At 38.8% G+C, this 18985-nt stretch overlaps 1 protein-coding gene across 4 annotated transcripts in view; it reads right to left on the bottom strand.

The window, feature by feature from the left end:
• Positions 1–14012, bottom strand: part of LOC137009544 (Fc receptor-like protein 5) — a 28757-nt gene extending 14745 nt beyond the window's left edge. For 2 of the 4 annotated variants that reach the window (XR_010892922.1, XM_067371849.1), the window contains exons 1-9: positions 12813–12904; positions 12361–12444; positions 12218–12259; positions 11868–12131; positions 2753–3028; positions 2036–2290; positions 1652–1942; positions 1098–1352; positions 119–409 (exon numbers count right to left, since the gene is read on the bottom strand). Coding sequence is in view for 3 of the 4 variants with exons in the window: in XM_067371849.1 (XP_067227950.1) it covers positions 119–409; positions 1098–1352; positions 1652–1942; positions 2036–2290; positions 2753–3028; positions 11868–12131; positions 12218–12259; positions 12361–12391 (1705 nt within the window). In the remaining variant the exon portion in view is untranslated. Of the gene's footprint in view, positions 1–118; positions 410–1097; positions 1353–1651; positions 1943–2035; positions 2291–2752; positions 3029–11867; positions 12132–12217; positions 12260–12360; positions 12538–12812; positions 12905–13927 lie in introns of those variants that run through there. The other 2 variants (XM_067371850.1, XM_067371851.1) reach the window with 2 other exon arrangements.
• Between the last annotated feature and the right edge of the window lie 4973 nt (positions 14013–18985).

The following is an 18985-nucleotide window of genomic DNA, read 5'->3' as shown; positions in this document are numbered from 1 at the left end:
CAAATGAAAAATATCTTAAAATATAAACAGCTTCTTCACTGAACTTTTTTGGGTGCCAATTATTCTTTCTTTCACATATATCAATAATAGAACATCATATTTTCATAAGTAGTTTTACCATAAATATGAAGTTGCAAAGCTTCTGCTTGTCCTGTAGTCACTGGTGTTCTCGTCAGGTGTTTTCCTCTGCAGGTATACTGTCCTGAATGACTTGCTTTTGCTGAGCTGATTGAGAGTGTGTTTCCAGAAAAGGAAATGTCCTTATCAACTGAAATCGGAGTGCTATTTCTAAACCATTCATAGCTCCATTCATTTGAACCTCCATCAATTGAACACTTCAGAATCACTTTTTCAGTTGGGTAAAATGTTTTCCATTCAGACTCTATTGACAGTTTTGGTTGAGGTGGGTCTACAGAGATAAACACAATTATAATAATGTAACAAAGTGAACTCAGTGTAGATCTCTGTGAATGATGGATGATTCGGAAGGACTGTTGGCTCTGAGCCTTTATAATTATAAAAAATAATGTATAATTATTTTATAATCATAAAAAAATTTAAAGACTAGTAAAACAATATTTATGCTGGTTTTGTTTATGATTTCAATGAAAATGCCAAGAAGTGTTTGCCTAAATTGAGGCTGGAACAGCACCAAAACTAAATTAAAAACTATACAGTGTTGAAATTCTAAAATAGTGAGCTTATGAAACATACAAAATTCCAAAAACTGTGTTCTAAAATTATAAATTTCTAAAATGGCTGTATTTTCCAATGAATCAGATTATGATTTAGTCATGACATGCTGCTTTTAGCTAAACTGACAACAGATTTTTTTTCTTTGGCAAAACTTACCATGGACCTTTAACGAATGTTGTTCTTGTTTATGAAATCAATTAATCTAAAATACATATTTAACTCTATTGACTCTGTCATTTTATTTACATTTACACATTTGGCTGACATTTGCAAAGTGGGTTAATCAGTCTGTACATTTCCTGGGATCTTTACTGAGGCATTGTAAAGTCAATGAATGCACAATGGGAAGAATATTCCACAATATAAATTACTTATTTATAAGAGGTAAATTATGGACTCACCTTGAACTTGCACTCGTAGAATCTCACTGTCCACTGAGAAGTCTCCTCTCTTTGCTTTGCAGTGATAGACACCAGTGTCAGAGAGAGATGCAGGGCTGATAGTGAAGGTTGGATCTGTGATCAAGGGTTTTGAGTCTTTATACCAGTCATACTTCCATCCATCACCAGGCATATTACAACCAAGCTGGACTTTCTCCCCAGTGTAGAAGAAATCAAACCACCGATGTTTTGTGATGTCTGGTTTTCGTATGATATCTAAGAATCACAGGGGTAGAATTAGTAATAATGCACTCTCTTCAAACAATAACTGCCTTGAGTTGCATATACTTGTTATTCTTCATAATTCAATACTAAATGTACTGACTCATGGTGCTAATAGTGTCTGGCTAAAGTCATGAAGAATAGACAGGGAACTGCAAACACTGACATGAATCACTGTACACTGATACAGGCCAATGTAAATGAAAAACAACTTAAAATATAAACAGCTTCTTTTGGGTGCCTGTCAATTTCGTTCATATGTATTAATCATAGAATATCATAAGTAGTTTTACCATAAATATGAAGTTGCAAAGATTCTGTTTGTCTTGTAGTCACTGGTGTTCTTGTCAGGTGTTTTCCTCTGCAGGTATACTGTCCTGAATGAATCGCTTTTGCTGAGCTGATTGAGAGCGTGTTTTCAGAAAAGGAAATGTCCTTGTCAACTGAAAGCTGAGTTCTATTTTTAAACCATTCATAGCTCCATTCATTTGGACCTCCATCGACTGAACACTTCAGAGTCACTTTTTCAGTTGGGTAAAAAGTTTTCCATTCAGACTCTATTGACAGTTTTGGTCGAGGCGGCTCTGCACAGATAAACACCATAATAATAATGTAAAAGAACCAGACATGTTTTGACATTGTATTATGCCTTGATGTATAAAAAGGATTAATCTTACCGCTTATATTCAATTTTGTGGATTCAGTGTATGTCATCTCTTTCCTTGTTATTTTGCAAGTGTATTCCCCATTTTGATCGAGTGTAGCACTTGGGATAGTGTAAGTGTGATTGTTTACTAGCACTGAATGATTTTGCCACTGGTATTGCCATTCTGATGTCTCCTCTTTAATGCTACAAATGAGTTTGACTTGTTCCCCAGTGTAGATCTCTGGATATGATGGATCTTGCTTCAGAACGACTGTTGGCTTTGATCCTTTAGAATCATAAAAAAAAAAAAAAAAAGATTGTAATTAAAATAATTATTTTTAATTAACAAAATAATGTGTAATTGTTTTAATACATATAATGTGTATTATATTTTATAATTATCCTTTATAACTAAAAAAATAATTTTAAAAATTAATACATTTATATTCATGCATTTATTATAATTATAATTTTATAATTATAAATTTTGGGACGTCCTAAATTAAGGGTGGTAATAAACAGCACCAAAACTTAATAGTAAACAATTACAAGATAAACAAAGTTTACATTATAAAATAAACATTATGCTTAAATAAAGAGCTGTGTTCTGAAATAAGATTTTTTTTTCTTTTTCTTTTTTTAAATGGCTGTATTTCACAATGTAACAGATTATGATTTAGTCATGCCATGTTGGTTTTAACTAAATTGAAAACAGATTTTTTTTTTTTTTTTCAGTGACAAATCTTACCATAAACCTTTAATAAATGTATTTTGCTTTTTGCGGTTGTCACCGTCCTGCCCTTCAGCTCAGCTTGACACGCATAATCCCCTTCATGACCAGACTTTACTGAGAGAGTGAGAGTGTTGTCTTTTATGCTTCTTTCATCACTGGAGACAACATTTTCTGAGCCCTTGAACCACTTATAGATCCAGTTTTCATCAACAGGAATCACACACTGCAAAGACACTTTTTCATCAGGAAATGCTTCTGTCCATTCTGACTGGACTCGTGCTTCAGGCAGATCTAAAGGGAGAGAGGAAAACAAACCAAACTGTTCACTAATACTAACACTGAGCCTACCCTCATGAAAAAGAAGTATAATTCAAATTAATTTTATGAAGTATACTTAAGTAATGTTCAAGTATATATTTTATACTTTATGTAGTAAGCATACTAGTATCAATGTACTAGTAGTAGACTTGTAAATGGACTATTTCAGTACTGCTTGGGACTAAATTGGCCCAATTTAGTATATAAAAAGTATAAATTTAAGTGTACTATAAGTGTAACAGTAGTAAACTTTAAGTGCACAACTAGTTCACAACTATACATTTCTCTTTTGTTCTTCATCTGTACAACTGAACTTATAAATATACTAGTAGTTTACTATTTTAATACTCGTAGTACATTTTTAGTATATGAAAGTACACTTTGAAATGTACTCTCAGTAAAGTAGTAGTTTTATACTGCAAGTATTAAGTTAATCTTAATTGATCTTAATTAATCTTAATTGATCATAATTATAGTTTACTATTTATTAGTACTATGTTCCTATTTAGGTATTCATTTTTCATAACTGTACTTTAACTTTTTCCTTTTTAAAACATTTTATTCCAGCTTATAAAACAGGGGCTGCTGAATGCTCGAATCTGATTGGTTGACCAATGTTATAAGGTGTGCAATTATTTTCAGGGAAACGCACGGCTAAAGTAGTTCTAGCGGACTCACACGGGAGAGGGCTCCAAGATGGCGTCTCGATTAGACGCACATGTTATAGCTCTTACATCAATTTAGGGTATTTCTTACAAATATTTATGTAAGAAATAAGTCACACTTGTTAGGGGTTATTGAGACTAGATCTAGAAGAGTCTAGAAGTTATCATGGACTTGTCAGCCCACGGAGAGATGGATATCGAACTTCAAAGAACGACGGAAAAAAATACTTATTAGCCAAACTCTTTCTTACACTTGTCAACAGAAAAAGGGATGAGATTGTGATTCGACTCCAAATACACCATCCAAAGCGCCTCCGTCGAAAAAGCATGAGAAAGGTGATACAATGGACGAACTAACGTTAAGTCAGGTACAGCATACATCATTCAAATAATTAGACAGTCATCCGGAGAAATAAAAGACATGGTAAAAGAAAATTCGAACAGCATCAATCTGTTGAAAGAAGCGCTAGAAGTGGTGCATTCTGAAATTTTCGACATTCGGAAGGAGAACAAAGATCTGAAAAACAAAAACGAAGCAAACCTGAAGTGCATCTCTGATTTAGAGGACTGAATAAATTATCAGGATCGGTACTGTCGGAGATGGAATCTTCGATTGGAGGTGCTGACCGAACGCGCAGAGGATAATGTCAAGACTCGGGTAATGGAAATCTGCAAAGCAGTGGTTGTTGAGGTAGATTGTAACTTTGTGGCAAACAATGTGGACATTGCTCATTGAGTTGGAAGACGCAGCGCAGATAGCGGCAAGGATAAGAAACCAAGGCCAGTGATAATAAGATTCACTTCCAGAACAGCGAGGGACCTCACATGGAAAGAAGCAAAGGGAAATGACTGGGAATCAAGGCAATCGTAGATGGTAAAGAAATTAAAATGTAAACCACTACACTCTTCACTTTGGGTTCTGAATTATAATTACTGTGACATGAAAAGTCTATTTGCTTTAGGCTATTATTATTTAAAGACTTGAACGAATTATAAAGGTTTTTTTATTATTATTGCTGCTTATATTCGTAATGTGAAATTACAACTTCATGAGGTTCTTTTTTATTTTTTGTTTCTTACTCAGTGAAGCAAACAGGATGTAAAAATTGACTACTGAACTGTGACTGATTCTCGAAAAGATGGGAGTAAGATTACCCTTTATACACTCTCAACACTTTCAACCTTAATTTGATCAGTTAACCTAACTGTTCTGTTAAGGTTATCTTTTCTTCTTGTTCAAGTTCATGTCAATAACTTTATTTTCAGTTAATGCCAAGGGTATACAAGACATGTTAAAAAGAAAAGCTCTGTTTTTGTTTTGTAAAGGTAAAGAAGCAGATTTTTGTTTCATTCAAAAAACTCATGCCTGCAAAGATGATGTGGTCTTTTGGAAGAATCAGTGGGGTTGTGACATTTGGTTTTCTTTTGGTGCATCAAACAGAACAGCAGTTGTCGCTATTTTAAAGGACAAGTTCTCAGGGATGGTTCTAAGCCATAAAACAGATGATCAAGGTCATTGGATTGCTCTACTTATTGATACAAACCAAGTTAAAATTATTATTATAAATGTATATGCCACCAATAATAAAAAAGCAAACGAGTTCATCTTTCAGGATATTGAAGGTCATATTAATCATTTACATTCAAAAGTCCCCTCTGCTGAAGTAATTTGGGGTGGTGATGTTAACACGGTGTTTGACGGAAAACAAGATAGATGGCCACCTTGAATTGACAATATGGCAAGTGAATTAAGCAATGTTTGTTAATGACTGAACATAATTGACACACGGAGATATAAAAATCCACAGTTGTACGTGGAGTAATAGGGACATATTTCAACAGTCACGTATTGATTTTTGGCTAATTTCAGATCATATAAAAGAGAGAGTTGAATTTGTTACTATTGAACCATCGGTTTTTACAGATCACAAGGGCATATATATTAAAATTAATGTGTTAGTTTGTCAATCAAGTAGAGCTAAGCGAGGATATTTGAAGTTAAATAATAGTTTATTGAAGTGTAATGTTTTTTGTGTAGAAATAACCAAAATATGTCAAGCACTGAATTATTAAAACTTGCTACATTGCAGAATGAGCTGGATAATATTTACAAAGAGAAAGCTAGGGGTTCTTTTGTTAGTTCTAGACAAAAATGGATAGAAGCAGGAGAAAAAAAATACTAAATACTTTTTTGGTTTAGAAAAAAGAAATAACTTTTGAAAACAAAATAATAATAAATTGATTCACTAATGATAATCCCAAGGATATTTCTTGTTTTGTTAATCAATTTTATAGTAAATTGTATAGTTCAAATAATCAACTAACTGATGCAGATTTTTTTCTTAATAATGTATCAACAAATATTAATAAGATTACATCAGATTACAAAAAATTATGTGACAAAGAATTAAATATTGTGGAAATTACAAATTGTATAGTCTTAAAGACAATAAGTCTCCTGGAAATGAAGGCTTGACAAGGGAATTCTATAAAAATTGTTTGTATTGACCTTGCACCCTTTTTACTTGCTGTTTTTAAATAAGCAATTGATTTGAGAGAAATGCCTGCATCACTAAAACAAGGGGTAATTACGCTTATACCCAAGCCTAATAAAGATAAACTATTCTTAGTAAATTGGAGACCAATTAGTTTGTTAAATAATGATACTGTTACATGTGCACTCTGTTTTGGACTCACTCTGGACTTGTTGTTGTTCTATTTCCCGCCACTAGTCATTCACCATAGCAACTAATCATCACACCCAGCTGTTCCTTATCACCCTGCTTGTTATCCCTTGTATATAAGCCCAGTGTTTCCAGTCCTGTGTTGTCCGGTATTGTACTTTTATTGTTGGGTGTATGTTCCTACCTGTTCCTGTACTCTCCTGTGGATATTCCAGTAAAATACTTGTTTATGTATATTTCTCCTCGTCGTGTGCTTTATACACCAGCAACCGTAACAGAATACCGGACCGAAACAGTCAAACAGATTGCGGCGTGTTTAGTGTTTTGTTGTTTTCCGTCTCAGTGTTTTTCATGTTTCACTCCTCTTCCCCGTCACTATGTACACACCCGCATTTCTGTTAATCTGCCTTGAGCAGAAGGACCGCTCCCTCGAGGAACATTTGAATGACTTTCTGTTTCTTGTACCATCGACACATTTCCCGGACAGCAGCCTTTGCAACTTTCTGTTTGCCGGCCTGAACACCGCCACCAAAGCGCTGCTGTCTGGGGAAGGACCTCGAGGGAGCTTCCCTGAATACGTGGAGTGGGTACTGGCGTCCTGTGGATCGTCGATGACCGTGGATTTCTGCGACAGCTACGCCAGTCCCACTCCCACTCCAGTGCCCAGCCAGGAACCCTCTGAGGGCGTGGAAAGACAGCGCAGCGCCACCGAAGACAGAGAGCCCGCCTCCATCGTGATGCAAGAGCCAGCGATGAGTGGAACGACTGAGCGTAACATCGCCGCGGAGACGGAGCCCAGCGTGTCTGACCAGGTGTGTGTGTTTGCTGTCACCATTGCCGAGGGAGACAGTGTGGAAGACGAGGGGTTGGATGGGAGCCCCGCCCACACTCCCGCCACTGAGAGTGAGTTCCAGGCAAGCACTATAGACCATTATGACTTTGAAGAAGATTCCTTACCTGTGTTAGTACCTCCTGAGACTGTCATTTTCATTTTGGATGAAATGGTCCCGCAGAGCCTCCCTCTCCGACCTCCTCTCCAAAACCCCGTTAATGACTTTGTTTGTCCTAGTCCCTCTGCTTTTCTGCCTGTTCTCCAGCCCACAACCTTGCCTGCTACCCAGCCTTTACTGTCTCACATCACGCCCTCAGCTCTACTCCAGCCTCCTCTCAGTGGTGTGGCTACACCTGGGGCCTGTTGTGAGCCAGCCTCAGGCGATGAGGATCCTGTGGCTCCGCCTCCGGCCTCAGATCACGTCATTCCACCTCGACTCATCGTCCTGACTCCTCCGCCTCTGCTCCTGCCACCCTCGTCTACAGCAGTGACCATCGAGCTTTCGGCTCCACTGGACTCCCTCGGTCCTGCAGCTCCGCCTGGGTCAGTCATCGCCTTCACTTTGCCACGGACTTACGGGTCGTTCGAGTTTCTCCGACCCTCAACCCCTACGGCTCCGTTGGGCTCCGCCTTCCCTCAGACTCCGCCTTGGCCCTCAGTCGTTCCAGCTCCACCTCAGCCCTCCAGTACACTGCTGCTGCCTCGGGGGGCCGTCACGAGGACGTCGTCGCGGACTCAGAGGTCATCGGCATCACTCCACTCCTTCGGCTCTCTGTCTTCGCCTAAGGGTCCCTCTTCTTCGGCGGCGCTGCTTCCACGCCTCCCCAAGGTGGTTTGGAACGCTTCACCACCTCGGCTCCTCCCTCCAGCAACGCCGCCTTGGGTCGCCGTCCTGGTTGTGGCCTGGAGCAACATCTGGTCTCCTCTGCTCAAGGCCATTCACTGGACTTCACCACCATCGGCACCTCCCTGGACTTCACCACTTGTACTTCCCTGGATTTCTCCTCCATCAGCACCTCCCTGGACTCCTGCACTTCGCCTCCTCCCAGATAGCCGTCCGCCTCCCGAACCGCCTCCTACACCATCAGCACCATCCATTTCTTCTTCCACTCTCCACGGCGCGAGGACGCGCCTTTCCGGGAGGGGGCGATATGTTACATGTGCACTCTGTGTTGGACTCACTCTGGACTTGTTGTTGTCCTATTTCCCGCCACTAGTCATTCACCATAGCAACTAATCATCACACCCAGCTGTTCCTTATCACCCTGCTTGTTATCCCTTGTATATAAGCCCAGTGTTTCCAGTCCTGTGTTGTCCGGTATTGTACTTGTATTGTTGGGTGTATGTTCCTGCCTGTTCCTGTACTCTCCTGTGGATATTCCAGTAAAAGACTTGTTTATGTATATTTCTCCTCGTCGTGTGCTTTATACACCAGCAACCGTAACAGATACTTTTTTTTTTTTTTTTAATCTTTGCAAAACAACTTAAGAAATATTGTAATAAAATAATTGATGTATAGCAGTCAGGTTTTCTGAAAGGCCGTTATATTGGAAATAATATTAGATTAATTTTAGATTTAATTGATTATAGACACCTTATCCCAGATGATTCTTTTATATTATTCATTGATTTCTATAAAGCGTTTGACACTGTTGAACATTCGTTCAAAGTTATTGACTTCTTTGGTTTTGGTCATTTTTTTCAGAATTTGTACACTTTATAATGGTTCTAATAGTTCAGTCCAGTTGTTGCACGGTACCTGTCAGAGATTTGATATGGCCGTGGGATAAGACAAGGAGGGCCGTGGGATAAGACAAGGATGTCCTATATCACCTTTTCTTTTCATATTGGTTGTCATGGCTGCGCATGTCAAAAAAGCAAGTTTTCAAGGAATATCAGTGTTTGGAAAAGAGATTAAACTCAAAAATAGTGATGAATTGAATGAAGTTATTAAATGTATTGAAACATTTTCTAGAATCTCTGGATTAAAGATGAATAAGAATAAGTCCACTCTATTATCTCTTAAAGATTGTGTCTTGTAAGAAATTTGTGGGATTCCAATCAAAGATAATGTTACATACCTTGGGATAATGGTGTGTAAAGATTAGAATCAAAGAAGCCGGTTCAATTTTGAGCCCATTATTGAGAAAATTAAAAACAGATTTAATATGTGGCTTATGAGAGATCTGTCCCTGAATGGACATGTTCTGTTTCAAAAGCAGAAGGGATTTCAAGATCTGTTTATATATCGATGTCTGCAGATGTTCCAAACAATGCTGTCAAGTAATTAGATAAGATTCTTTATGATTTTATTTGGAGGAAGAAAGTACATTATTTACGGAAAGATATACTAAATAATAATAGAGTCTTTGGTGGCCTTGAAGTGTTACATTTTGCAGATCTTAATAATGTGTTTAAGATAAAATGGATAATCAAATTTATTAAAAATAAAGATAGTGTATGGAATGTTTTCCCCAATTACATATTTAACTCTTTGGGTGGCATTCATTTTCTTTTAAAATGTAACTTTTCGGTTGAAAAAGTCCCAGCTAAACTGGCAAACTTTCATAAGCAGGCATTGCTTTGCCTGGAAAATCCAGCCTCACCACTGTACCAGTGGATGAGTCTGGTCGGCCATTGAATCAATTTGATTTCTAGGGCGGAGCAAATCCGAGCAAACAGGAAGCGGAGTAAACCAATCAGAGAAGGGCGGATATGACGTTAGCAAAGCGACAAGAGACTCAACAGCGAAAAGTAAATAATTAATGTGTTTCTGGTCATTTAAAACCGAATTCACGGCTGAATAGAACAAACTCTCGGGTCTCCCGTGCGCAATCTTTGTTGATATTGAAGGGACTTTCGCCGCACTAGAGTGACACTGTTTGCGTCACTGAAATAAACAACTCTCATTTGGAGTTGTTTGGAGTTGACTCAAATCAACTCAAATTGTAGAAGATATATCAGTCTGGCTTGCCAGGCAAGGCATTGCTGGCTTGGCAATTAATCTATAAACATAACTTTTCACTGCATCAATACTTTATATGGAATAACAAAGATATCTTGTACAAAAAAAAGTCAATAATTAATCAGACATGGTACGACAATGGAATTCTTACTGTTAGTCAGTTGCTTAATGAACAAGGTTTACTCTTAATATATTCTGAATTTCTCAACAAATTTATGATTCCTGTGAGGGCAAAAGAATATGCTATCATCTTTGGTGCAATCCCTAAAAGAGTTGTATCACTATTACAAAATCCTGGATTCTATCCTATAAATGTTGATTTTCAAACCAGTTTTTGTAGTGATACAATATTTATTGGTGATATTAATATAGTAATAGATAAATGTAGTAACAAATATATTAGAAATGTTTTAAAGGTGCCCTCGAATGAAAAATTTAATTTATCTTGGCATAGTTAAATAACAAGAGTTCAGTACATGGAAATGACACAACAGTGAGATAAATCTCATTTGTTTAAAAGACCTCCGAAGAACAGGCGAATCACAACATAACACCGACTGTTACGTAACAGTCGGGGTATACGCCCCCAATATTATGCCAGCCCATGTTCCCAACATTGTGAAAGGCATTAGACAAGGGCAGAATGTCTGGATGTGCACAGCTAAATCATCAGACTAGGTAAACAAGCAAAAACAATAGCGAAAAATGGCAGATGGAGCGATTATAGCTGACATGATCCATGATATCATGATATTTTTAGTGATATTTGTAAACTGTCTTTCTAAATGTTTCCTTAGCATTTTGCTAATGTACTGTTAAATGTGGTTAAAGTTACCATCGTTTCTTACTGTATTCACGGAGACAAGAGCCGTCGCTATTTTCATTTTTAAACACTTGCAGTATGTATAATTCATAAACACAACTTCATTTTTTATAAATCTCTCCAACAGTGTAGCATTAGCCGTTAGCCACGGAGCATAGCCTCAAATTCATTCTGAATCAAATGTAAACAATATAACAGTATACAACACTCACATAATCCGACGCATGCATGTCGCATGCATGACGAACACTTTGAAAAAGATCCATTTGAGGGTTATATTAGCTGTGTAAACTTTGTTTAGGCACTGTTTAAGGCAAGAGCAAGCTCCGTGGGCGGAAAGCGTCAGGATTTAAAGGGGCCGCACAGCATAAATCAGCTCATATTAAATGATGCCCCAAAATAGGCAGTAAAAAAAATTATCCGTCCACATTGGTTTAGTCAGTGTTGGTATTGGGATTGCTATAGTAAATAGAGAAATTTAAAACGCAAATATCCAGTATACTATTACAGCGTATGAGAAAGTCTATAAAAATGAATAAATTTAAAAAAAAAAAAAGGTCAGCACACACTTGCATATTTTTTTTATCATAAAAATATTGGTACCACTAATTTCTATGGTCCAATTTAGACATTCTACTTCAGTAACTTTGCAACTACATGTCAACTTATTTGACAACTTATTTAACCTAACAGTCAACCAACAGTCTATTACTGTAATGGCTGCTAGTTGACATGTAGTTGCAAAGTTACTTATAGTCAGTAGAATGCCTGTTGGGGAGCATCAAAATAAAGTGTAACTAAAATATTACTGAAGATATATTTTATATTATGATATCCACTCACCTTGTAGAGTTAAAGTGTATGCATCACTATTTTCAGACTCAGAAGTTCCATTTTTTGCTTTGCATTCATATTTTCCACCTTCTTTCACAGTGACGTTGGACTGATGGTCAGTTTCGAGATTAGTGGAGTCCTTGTACCAGTCGTATTGGAACTCAGATGCTCCTTCAGGGACCTCACAGTGCAGAGTGACTGTCTCTGTTCTGTACAGCACCTTGTGAGTTGGATTGCGAGTTATATTGGGCTTGGGAATCTGAGTCGAAGAGTCTAGAGGATGAATAATCCTTAGGTTAGAGTGGCTAAATACTAACACTTTTTTACTTTTTTAGATTATATATAAAAATAAATCATACCTCCAGTGCTCTCTTGAGATGTTACTTGCACACAGACTGCCACTATAATTTAAAATAGATTCAGTGAAAAGCTGGGTTACAGTATAGTGATTTGCTAGTTTTATTGGTTTCAAATATAATTAATATTAAAAAAGGCACCCTACCTGTCAAAAGGATGATTTTAAATGTTTCCATTTGCAGCTGCAGTGAAAGTACAGCCTCAGTGAACACAGATCTTGCGTGAGTCTCTGCAACAAGAATAGCTTCCTGGTATAACCACTTTTAATGGAAACCTGACAGGAAATTATGACGTCTTGTCTGCTTCCATTTCACCTACAAAGCTTAATACATTTTTGATATTTTGAATCACCTATTTCCGTTTTTAATTGTAATAAAAGGATGTTCAGTGAACCTTGCAAGTATGTGCTTATCCAAGCGTTGTGTGTTTCTTTGTGTGTGTGAGAGGCAGATAGTGAGCTAGCAGTATACTCTATAACAAAAATTAGTTGTAGATACATGAAAAAAGTTTTCAATTTACATGCAGCTATTTTTAATCTCTAGAATGCACCTGGTGCCAATGTAAAATTATATAAATTCTTAAATTATAAATACTTACCAGTTCGGAAGTTCTGTATTGTTCTGGTTTCTGTTTTAAGCAGTGTGGGTGTGGTTAAATGCACTATTAAAAAAAAAAAATTGATGAATGCAGTGTTATAACTTCCTTTTTTCTCCAACCTTGCAGTACCAAATAGCCCTGCTGGATTATGACATGCATTCAAAACGGTATCACACAAAAATCACAAACAAATATCACAACAAATATTTCTAGCTATGATATACTTTCAGTTTGAACCTGAGGAGCATTAAGAGTACCTTTCTAAAAGGTGTACACATCAACAACGGATAGAGGGGAAGGACTTGAGAAAAGTTTAAAGAATAGGTTACTTAGGTTCACAGTACAATGTATTTGAAAAATGAATGATGTACTGAAGTGTACTGCAGCTGAATGTGCACTTTCAGCACATTTACACAAAAAGATAAAATTACAATATGTCTTGTATAGCAACTTTCTTCAGTTTTAAACCACAATTGACATTATTATATCTGACAGAAGTTATTATCAGGAAGTTTTTTTAAAACAGTTAAAGGGGGAAAGTCATTTTTCTGTCTAAGTCTGTCTAAGTCACAGCCTCCTGATGTGACATGTGGTGAACCAACATCCTGTAAGCAGAGGCTTTAACAATTCAGCTATAGGTGGGGCTGCAATAAACTCAAACCGTTTTCTCAAAAAACAGCCCACCAATGATGTCAATAATAATAGCTAATTTATACTAGGAGGTTGATATTTGAAAACCCAGTGGCTGATGGGAACAACAGTAGTTTGAATACATTTATATTATATTATACATTATATTATATTATTTTTACTGGGTCAACACAATGATGCAGTGTTAACTCTTTAAAGTAGTTTTGTTAGCTGTAGCCTTGTGGTTATTGAATGTCAACCAACACGTACACCCAGTTCTTACATTACAGTAAATAACACTTACATCACTTACATTACAGTAAATACCACTAAGTACTAAGTATATGAACCCATATAATATAATCCGTATATATATATGATGTCATAAATCATGATGTCTCAAATAGTTTTAGCATGTCACTGAATATGCCAAAGTTAAAGGGCTAGTTCACCCAAAAATTACATTTCTGTCATTAAGTACTCACCCTCATGTCGTCCCAGACCCGTAAGACCTTTGTTTTCTTCAGAACACAAATTAAGATATTATCACCGTGACTACAGTGGTTCAACCTTAATGTTATGAAGTGACAAGAATACTTTTTGTGCGCAAAAACAAAACAAAAATTACTTTATTCAACAAATCTGTCTGTCCCCTGTCATACTGCTATGCTGTTTTCAGAGCTTCCGTGTTTATGTCCAGACACGGGCTCAGTATTGGCCGGCTCTGGTCACGTGAGCAGCACGACGCATGCAAGCCTGCGTTCGGACGTAAACGTGTTCTGCAACGAAAATAGCATAGCAGTGCCAGGGGATAGACAAATTTCACTGAGGAAAGGTTTGAGTCTGGCCACTCTGACATAAAGCCCAGATCAGTGGAGTGTTGGAGTGATGTTTGTCCTTCTGTAAGTTTCTTCCATTTCCACATATGATGATGGACCTCAACCTTGCCAATCAAATATGGCAAGATAGAGATGTGTATCGCCACCTCGATTATTGTGTTGTTGTTTTTTTGTTGTTGTTGTTTTCTGTTTAGTCATTTTTTTCCTATTTGTTTCACTAAAGACAAACTACTGGACATTAGGCAACACACACCAGACAACATTTTTCCAATTTTTGATTATTCTGAAGTTTTGCTGGACATTCTAGTCGGAGGGACCACGGTTCTGTTCAAACGCTCGGTCAGAGGCAAGCTGGATAAGCTCCATACGCGCAGCTTCCGAGCAGCACAACCTAGTATCCATCTAGTGAATCTCTGGTCCCTTCCCAATAAAACAGATGAACTACTTCTCCTCACCCGCACAAATAAAGACTTTTCAAAATCTGTTACATCGTGCTTTACTGAAATCTGGAGTGAAGCTATTCCGGATAACGCACTACATCTGCCGGGCTTCCAGCTGTTTAGAGCAGATCGCATCATGGAGTTAACAGGGAAAATGAAATGCGGTGGATTATGTTTTTACATAAACGAAAGTTAATGCGGAGCGTGCATGATAGTGATTTCAGTGCGGAACAACGCAATGAGTTTAACAACACTCACCACTTGGATAATAGATCATATATGGACCAGAGTAAGATTTAAGTTATTTAGGACATATCTCATATACTCATGAACCAGCACAGTGAATATGTGCATATTTTATCATCTTCTTCAAATGAAAAATCTTTTTTTTTTTTCTTTTTTTTTTTTTGCTTTGTCATTATGGTGTATGGATTGTAGATTAATGTGGAAAAAAGTAATTTAGTTAAACATAAGGCAGCAACATAACACAATAAAAAAGAAGGGGTTTGAATACTTTCGCAAGTCACTGTATATAAATTTGGGGTAACACTTTAGTTTAGGGTCCAAGTCTCACTATTAACTAGTTGCTTATTAGCATGCATATTACTAGGATATTGGCTGTTTGTTAGTACTTATAAAGCACATATTAATACCTTATTCTGTATGACCATATTCTGCATCCCTTAATCCTACCTAACCTGAATTACCTTACTAACTATTAATAAGCAGTATTTAGCAGTTTATTGTTTCTGTAAGCTACTGTATTTCACCGCTAGATGGCGACGTCTACTCTTTTATTGTTGTTGAAATGAATAAGGTTTCTCAAATGAGAAAGAGGATTATCAGTATTTACTGCTGGCAGACGGGAAATAAAAGATTATTATTATTATTATTATTATTATTATTAATAATATTAGTTGTTGTAGTAGCAGTAGTAGTATTGATTCCAAGGACTGTTTTACAATTTTATTTTATTCTAGAATGTATATTATACTATTTTATATGACATACAGAGTATGCAAGACATTGCAGTTTTCTTAATAGATTTTAGTGTATGAGTCTTTGTATTGATACTAACATAGTATATCTACATTTATAGGCCTACATGTAGCATTTGTGAACAATTTTCCTTTTGGAAATATATAGTGGTGACTTTTTTAACCGGATATGCTGGGGTGTGTTTCACGCTTAAAGTGAAAAACGCTTAACATGGCTTAATGAGCTAAGACAGTGGTATTAACAGACCAAACTCAGTAAACATCATAATAAAGCATACGATGTACAGCAATGCAGATATATAACGCAATTTGTTTAATTAAATGTTGTGTTTTCCTCCCATAGTAAACATACTTGGTTACAAACGTAACCTCGAGTACTGCATTAGGGAAAAACTTTTTCCTTGATACTGAAGCCTTTTTCAATAACGCAGTGTAACTGCACGGCCATTGGTTCAAACTGGGAAACTTTTTGAACCAATGACGAGCCTATGGCAATGCAGCATGCCAAAGCCTGCCAGAATGGGCGGGGCATCTGGCTATATAAGCGAGAATTTCGCGATAGGATTTCAGGTAAATCGACTGAAGCGACGACACTGAGTCGTACAGCTCCATGTCATGGCAGCAAACGCAGTACTCGTTCCGTATCTCAGGGAACCGAGGTTACATTCGTGACAGAGAACGTTCTCTTTCGATATTTCATTCGTGCTATTGGAGGGAACGACTGAACCTATGTTGGGCACCAGAGGGGCCCAGAGCATAAGTAGGGATGCAAAAGCTGTCGTACCCTCATGTTACACATGCTAAAAAGGGAGCTGGCTCCCTTAAGTAACAAACATGACCGACGGGCTACTAGAGGCCCTCAAATCATACTGAAAGGACCCGAGTGTGTAACGCCCAAACATCTAAGTTATAGAACCTGACAAAAGTGGACGGCAAGGACCAGCCAGCCACCTCATAGATATCTTTGTTGGAGACACCACTAGACCAGGCCCATGAGGAGACCATATCTCTTGTGGATCCAGGCCCATAGAGGAGTAACAAAGCATCCACAATCCAATGCAAGAGTCTTTCCTTTGTGACCGGAATCCCCCTGGTGCGGCCACCATCCACATGAAGAACTGGTCCAACTGCCGAAAGGGCGCGGATTGCTCAATGTGAGTCCTCAATGCCCTAACAGGGCAGAGTAAGTCCAGCTCATGCTTGTCCCCTGAGGGAGGTAGCGCCAAGAGGTTATTACCTGCTCTCTGAACTGAGTCTAGAGCACCTGAGGAACGTAGCCATGCCTGGGTTTCAGGACGACCTTCGAGTCATTAAGCCCAAATTTGAGGCATGCAGGGCTCATGGAGAGGGCCTGCAGATCACCTACACGCTTTATTGGTGCTAGAGTCAATAGCAGAGCTGTGTTAAGCGATAGGGGTTGAAGGTCAGCTGACCGCAGCAGTTCAAAGGGAGGGCCTTTGAGCACTCTGAGGACCGATGCTGGTTCCTCCAGAGTGGGGACACCAGGCAAACTTTTGTGTTTCTCTTCCCTGATTTGTCTGATGACCTGAGGGATCAGAGTGTTCGGGGGAAAAGCATAGAGGAGGAGGCTGGGCCAGACGTGGGCCAGTGCATCCCTGTCCTTCAAAAAGAAGATTGGGCAGTGAGAGTTGTCTTCTAAGGTGAAGAGGTCAACGTCAGCCTTCTGAAGAACTCCCAGATTTGAACTCTCTAGGGGTGGAGTGTCCACTCGTCTGAGGGGACATTGCTCCGAGACAGCATGTCTGCTCCCAGGTTCATTTTGCCCGGTATGTGCGATGCTCTCAGCGATCGCAGGTTGGACAGCACCCATTCCAAGAGTGCATAGATATGTTTGGATGAAAGACTGCCATGGTGATTTATCAGGACCTATAGGAAGGTTTTGGGGGGGCCCAACAAAACTGCTTGCATCTCTAAGTAGTTGATGTGCAACCTCATTTGGGGATCATTTGGAGTCAAAAACAGCTCCCAGGAACAGTATACATTGGCTGGGGAGCAGTGAGCTCTGAGTCCCAGGCACTACAAGTGGCTGAGGAACACGGATCTGTGGTATGCTAGCTCATCCTGAGACTGGGTCAATATGAGCCAGTCGTCGAGGTAATTCGAAACACAGATTCTCATATGACTCAGAGGGGACAGAGTCGCATCCATACACTTTGTAAAAGTGAGCAGAGCTAGGGACAGCCCAAGGAGAAGGACTGTATGTTGGTAAGGGACTCGTGTGAGAGCGTCTATCTTCCATGGAGGCGGCTTGTGGGGCGGTGCCCCAGAATTCATAATGTACCATAAAGGATGAAACAATGTTATTAGAAGAAATATATTCCATGAGTCTCACCTGATAGCTATAGGGGAGCTAGTCATGTCATAGAGCTGTCAGTGGAGCATTCTGGCTGAGCACGGTCAGTGTGGTAACACTGGAAAATACCTCGGTGCAGAGAAAGTGAGTGTCACGATCACCAGTGAGAGTGCCCTATCAGCCACTAGAGGGCACTCCATCCCGGACTCTCATTTCCACCCGTTACATGGACTACAATTCCCATACACACTCACCCGACTCATTATCCATGTTCATTGCACCCAGCTGGACTGTATTATGTTATTAGTGTCTGTCTATTTATACTGAGTTGTGTCTGTCCTTGGTTGTGGTTCGTTGTTTTGTTACATGCACGTTATATTTCTGGCTTTTGTTTGTGAACTGACTACGTGGAGTTTGACCTTTGCCTTTCTTGGGATTTATGTTTTGGATTCACCAATAAATGCTGCAACTGGATCCTAACATCTTGTCTGTGTGCATCCGTGACAGAACGAACCACCACTACAAGGATCCAGCAGTATGAGGGTTCTTCCGCCAGCCACGGGCAGGGAGCGTGTGGCTTTGCTGGAGACGGTGAGGGCCTTGCGACAGGGAGAAGAGGAGGTAGGGTGTTTTGCCCAGTATTTCTGGACAATGGCGGTGGGGCTAAGATATAATGATGCTGCGCTGAAGGAGATATTTAACCAGAGTCTTAATGACTCTCTGCCTCAATGGGAGATGGATGGGCTGCAGATTTTGGATTTTTGGGGCTTCATCAAATATCTCGGTCATAGAAGCCAGTGGGCTACACCTGGTCAACCTGAACCCTACCGAAGAGACTTCCCAGCCCGTGAGTCCGCTCCAGTCCGTGAGTCCGTTCCAGCCGCCACAGAGGAGGTGGGCACTGAATCTTCTCTTCACTCACGTAAGAGGAGGAGGAGGAGGGCTTCAATTA

The sequence above is a fragment of the Chanodichthys erythropterus genome, chromosome 20, assembly GCF_024489055.1.
Source record: "Chanodichthys erythropterus isolate Z2021 chromosome 20, ASM2448905v1, whole genome shotgun sequence".
Lineage (NCBI taxonomy): Eukaryota > Metazoa > Chordata > Actinopteri > Cypriniformes > Xenocyprididae > Chanodichthys > Chanodichthys erythropterus.
This window is presented reverse-complemented; position numbering and strand designations above follow the sequence as displayed.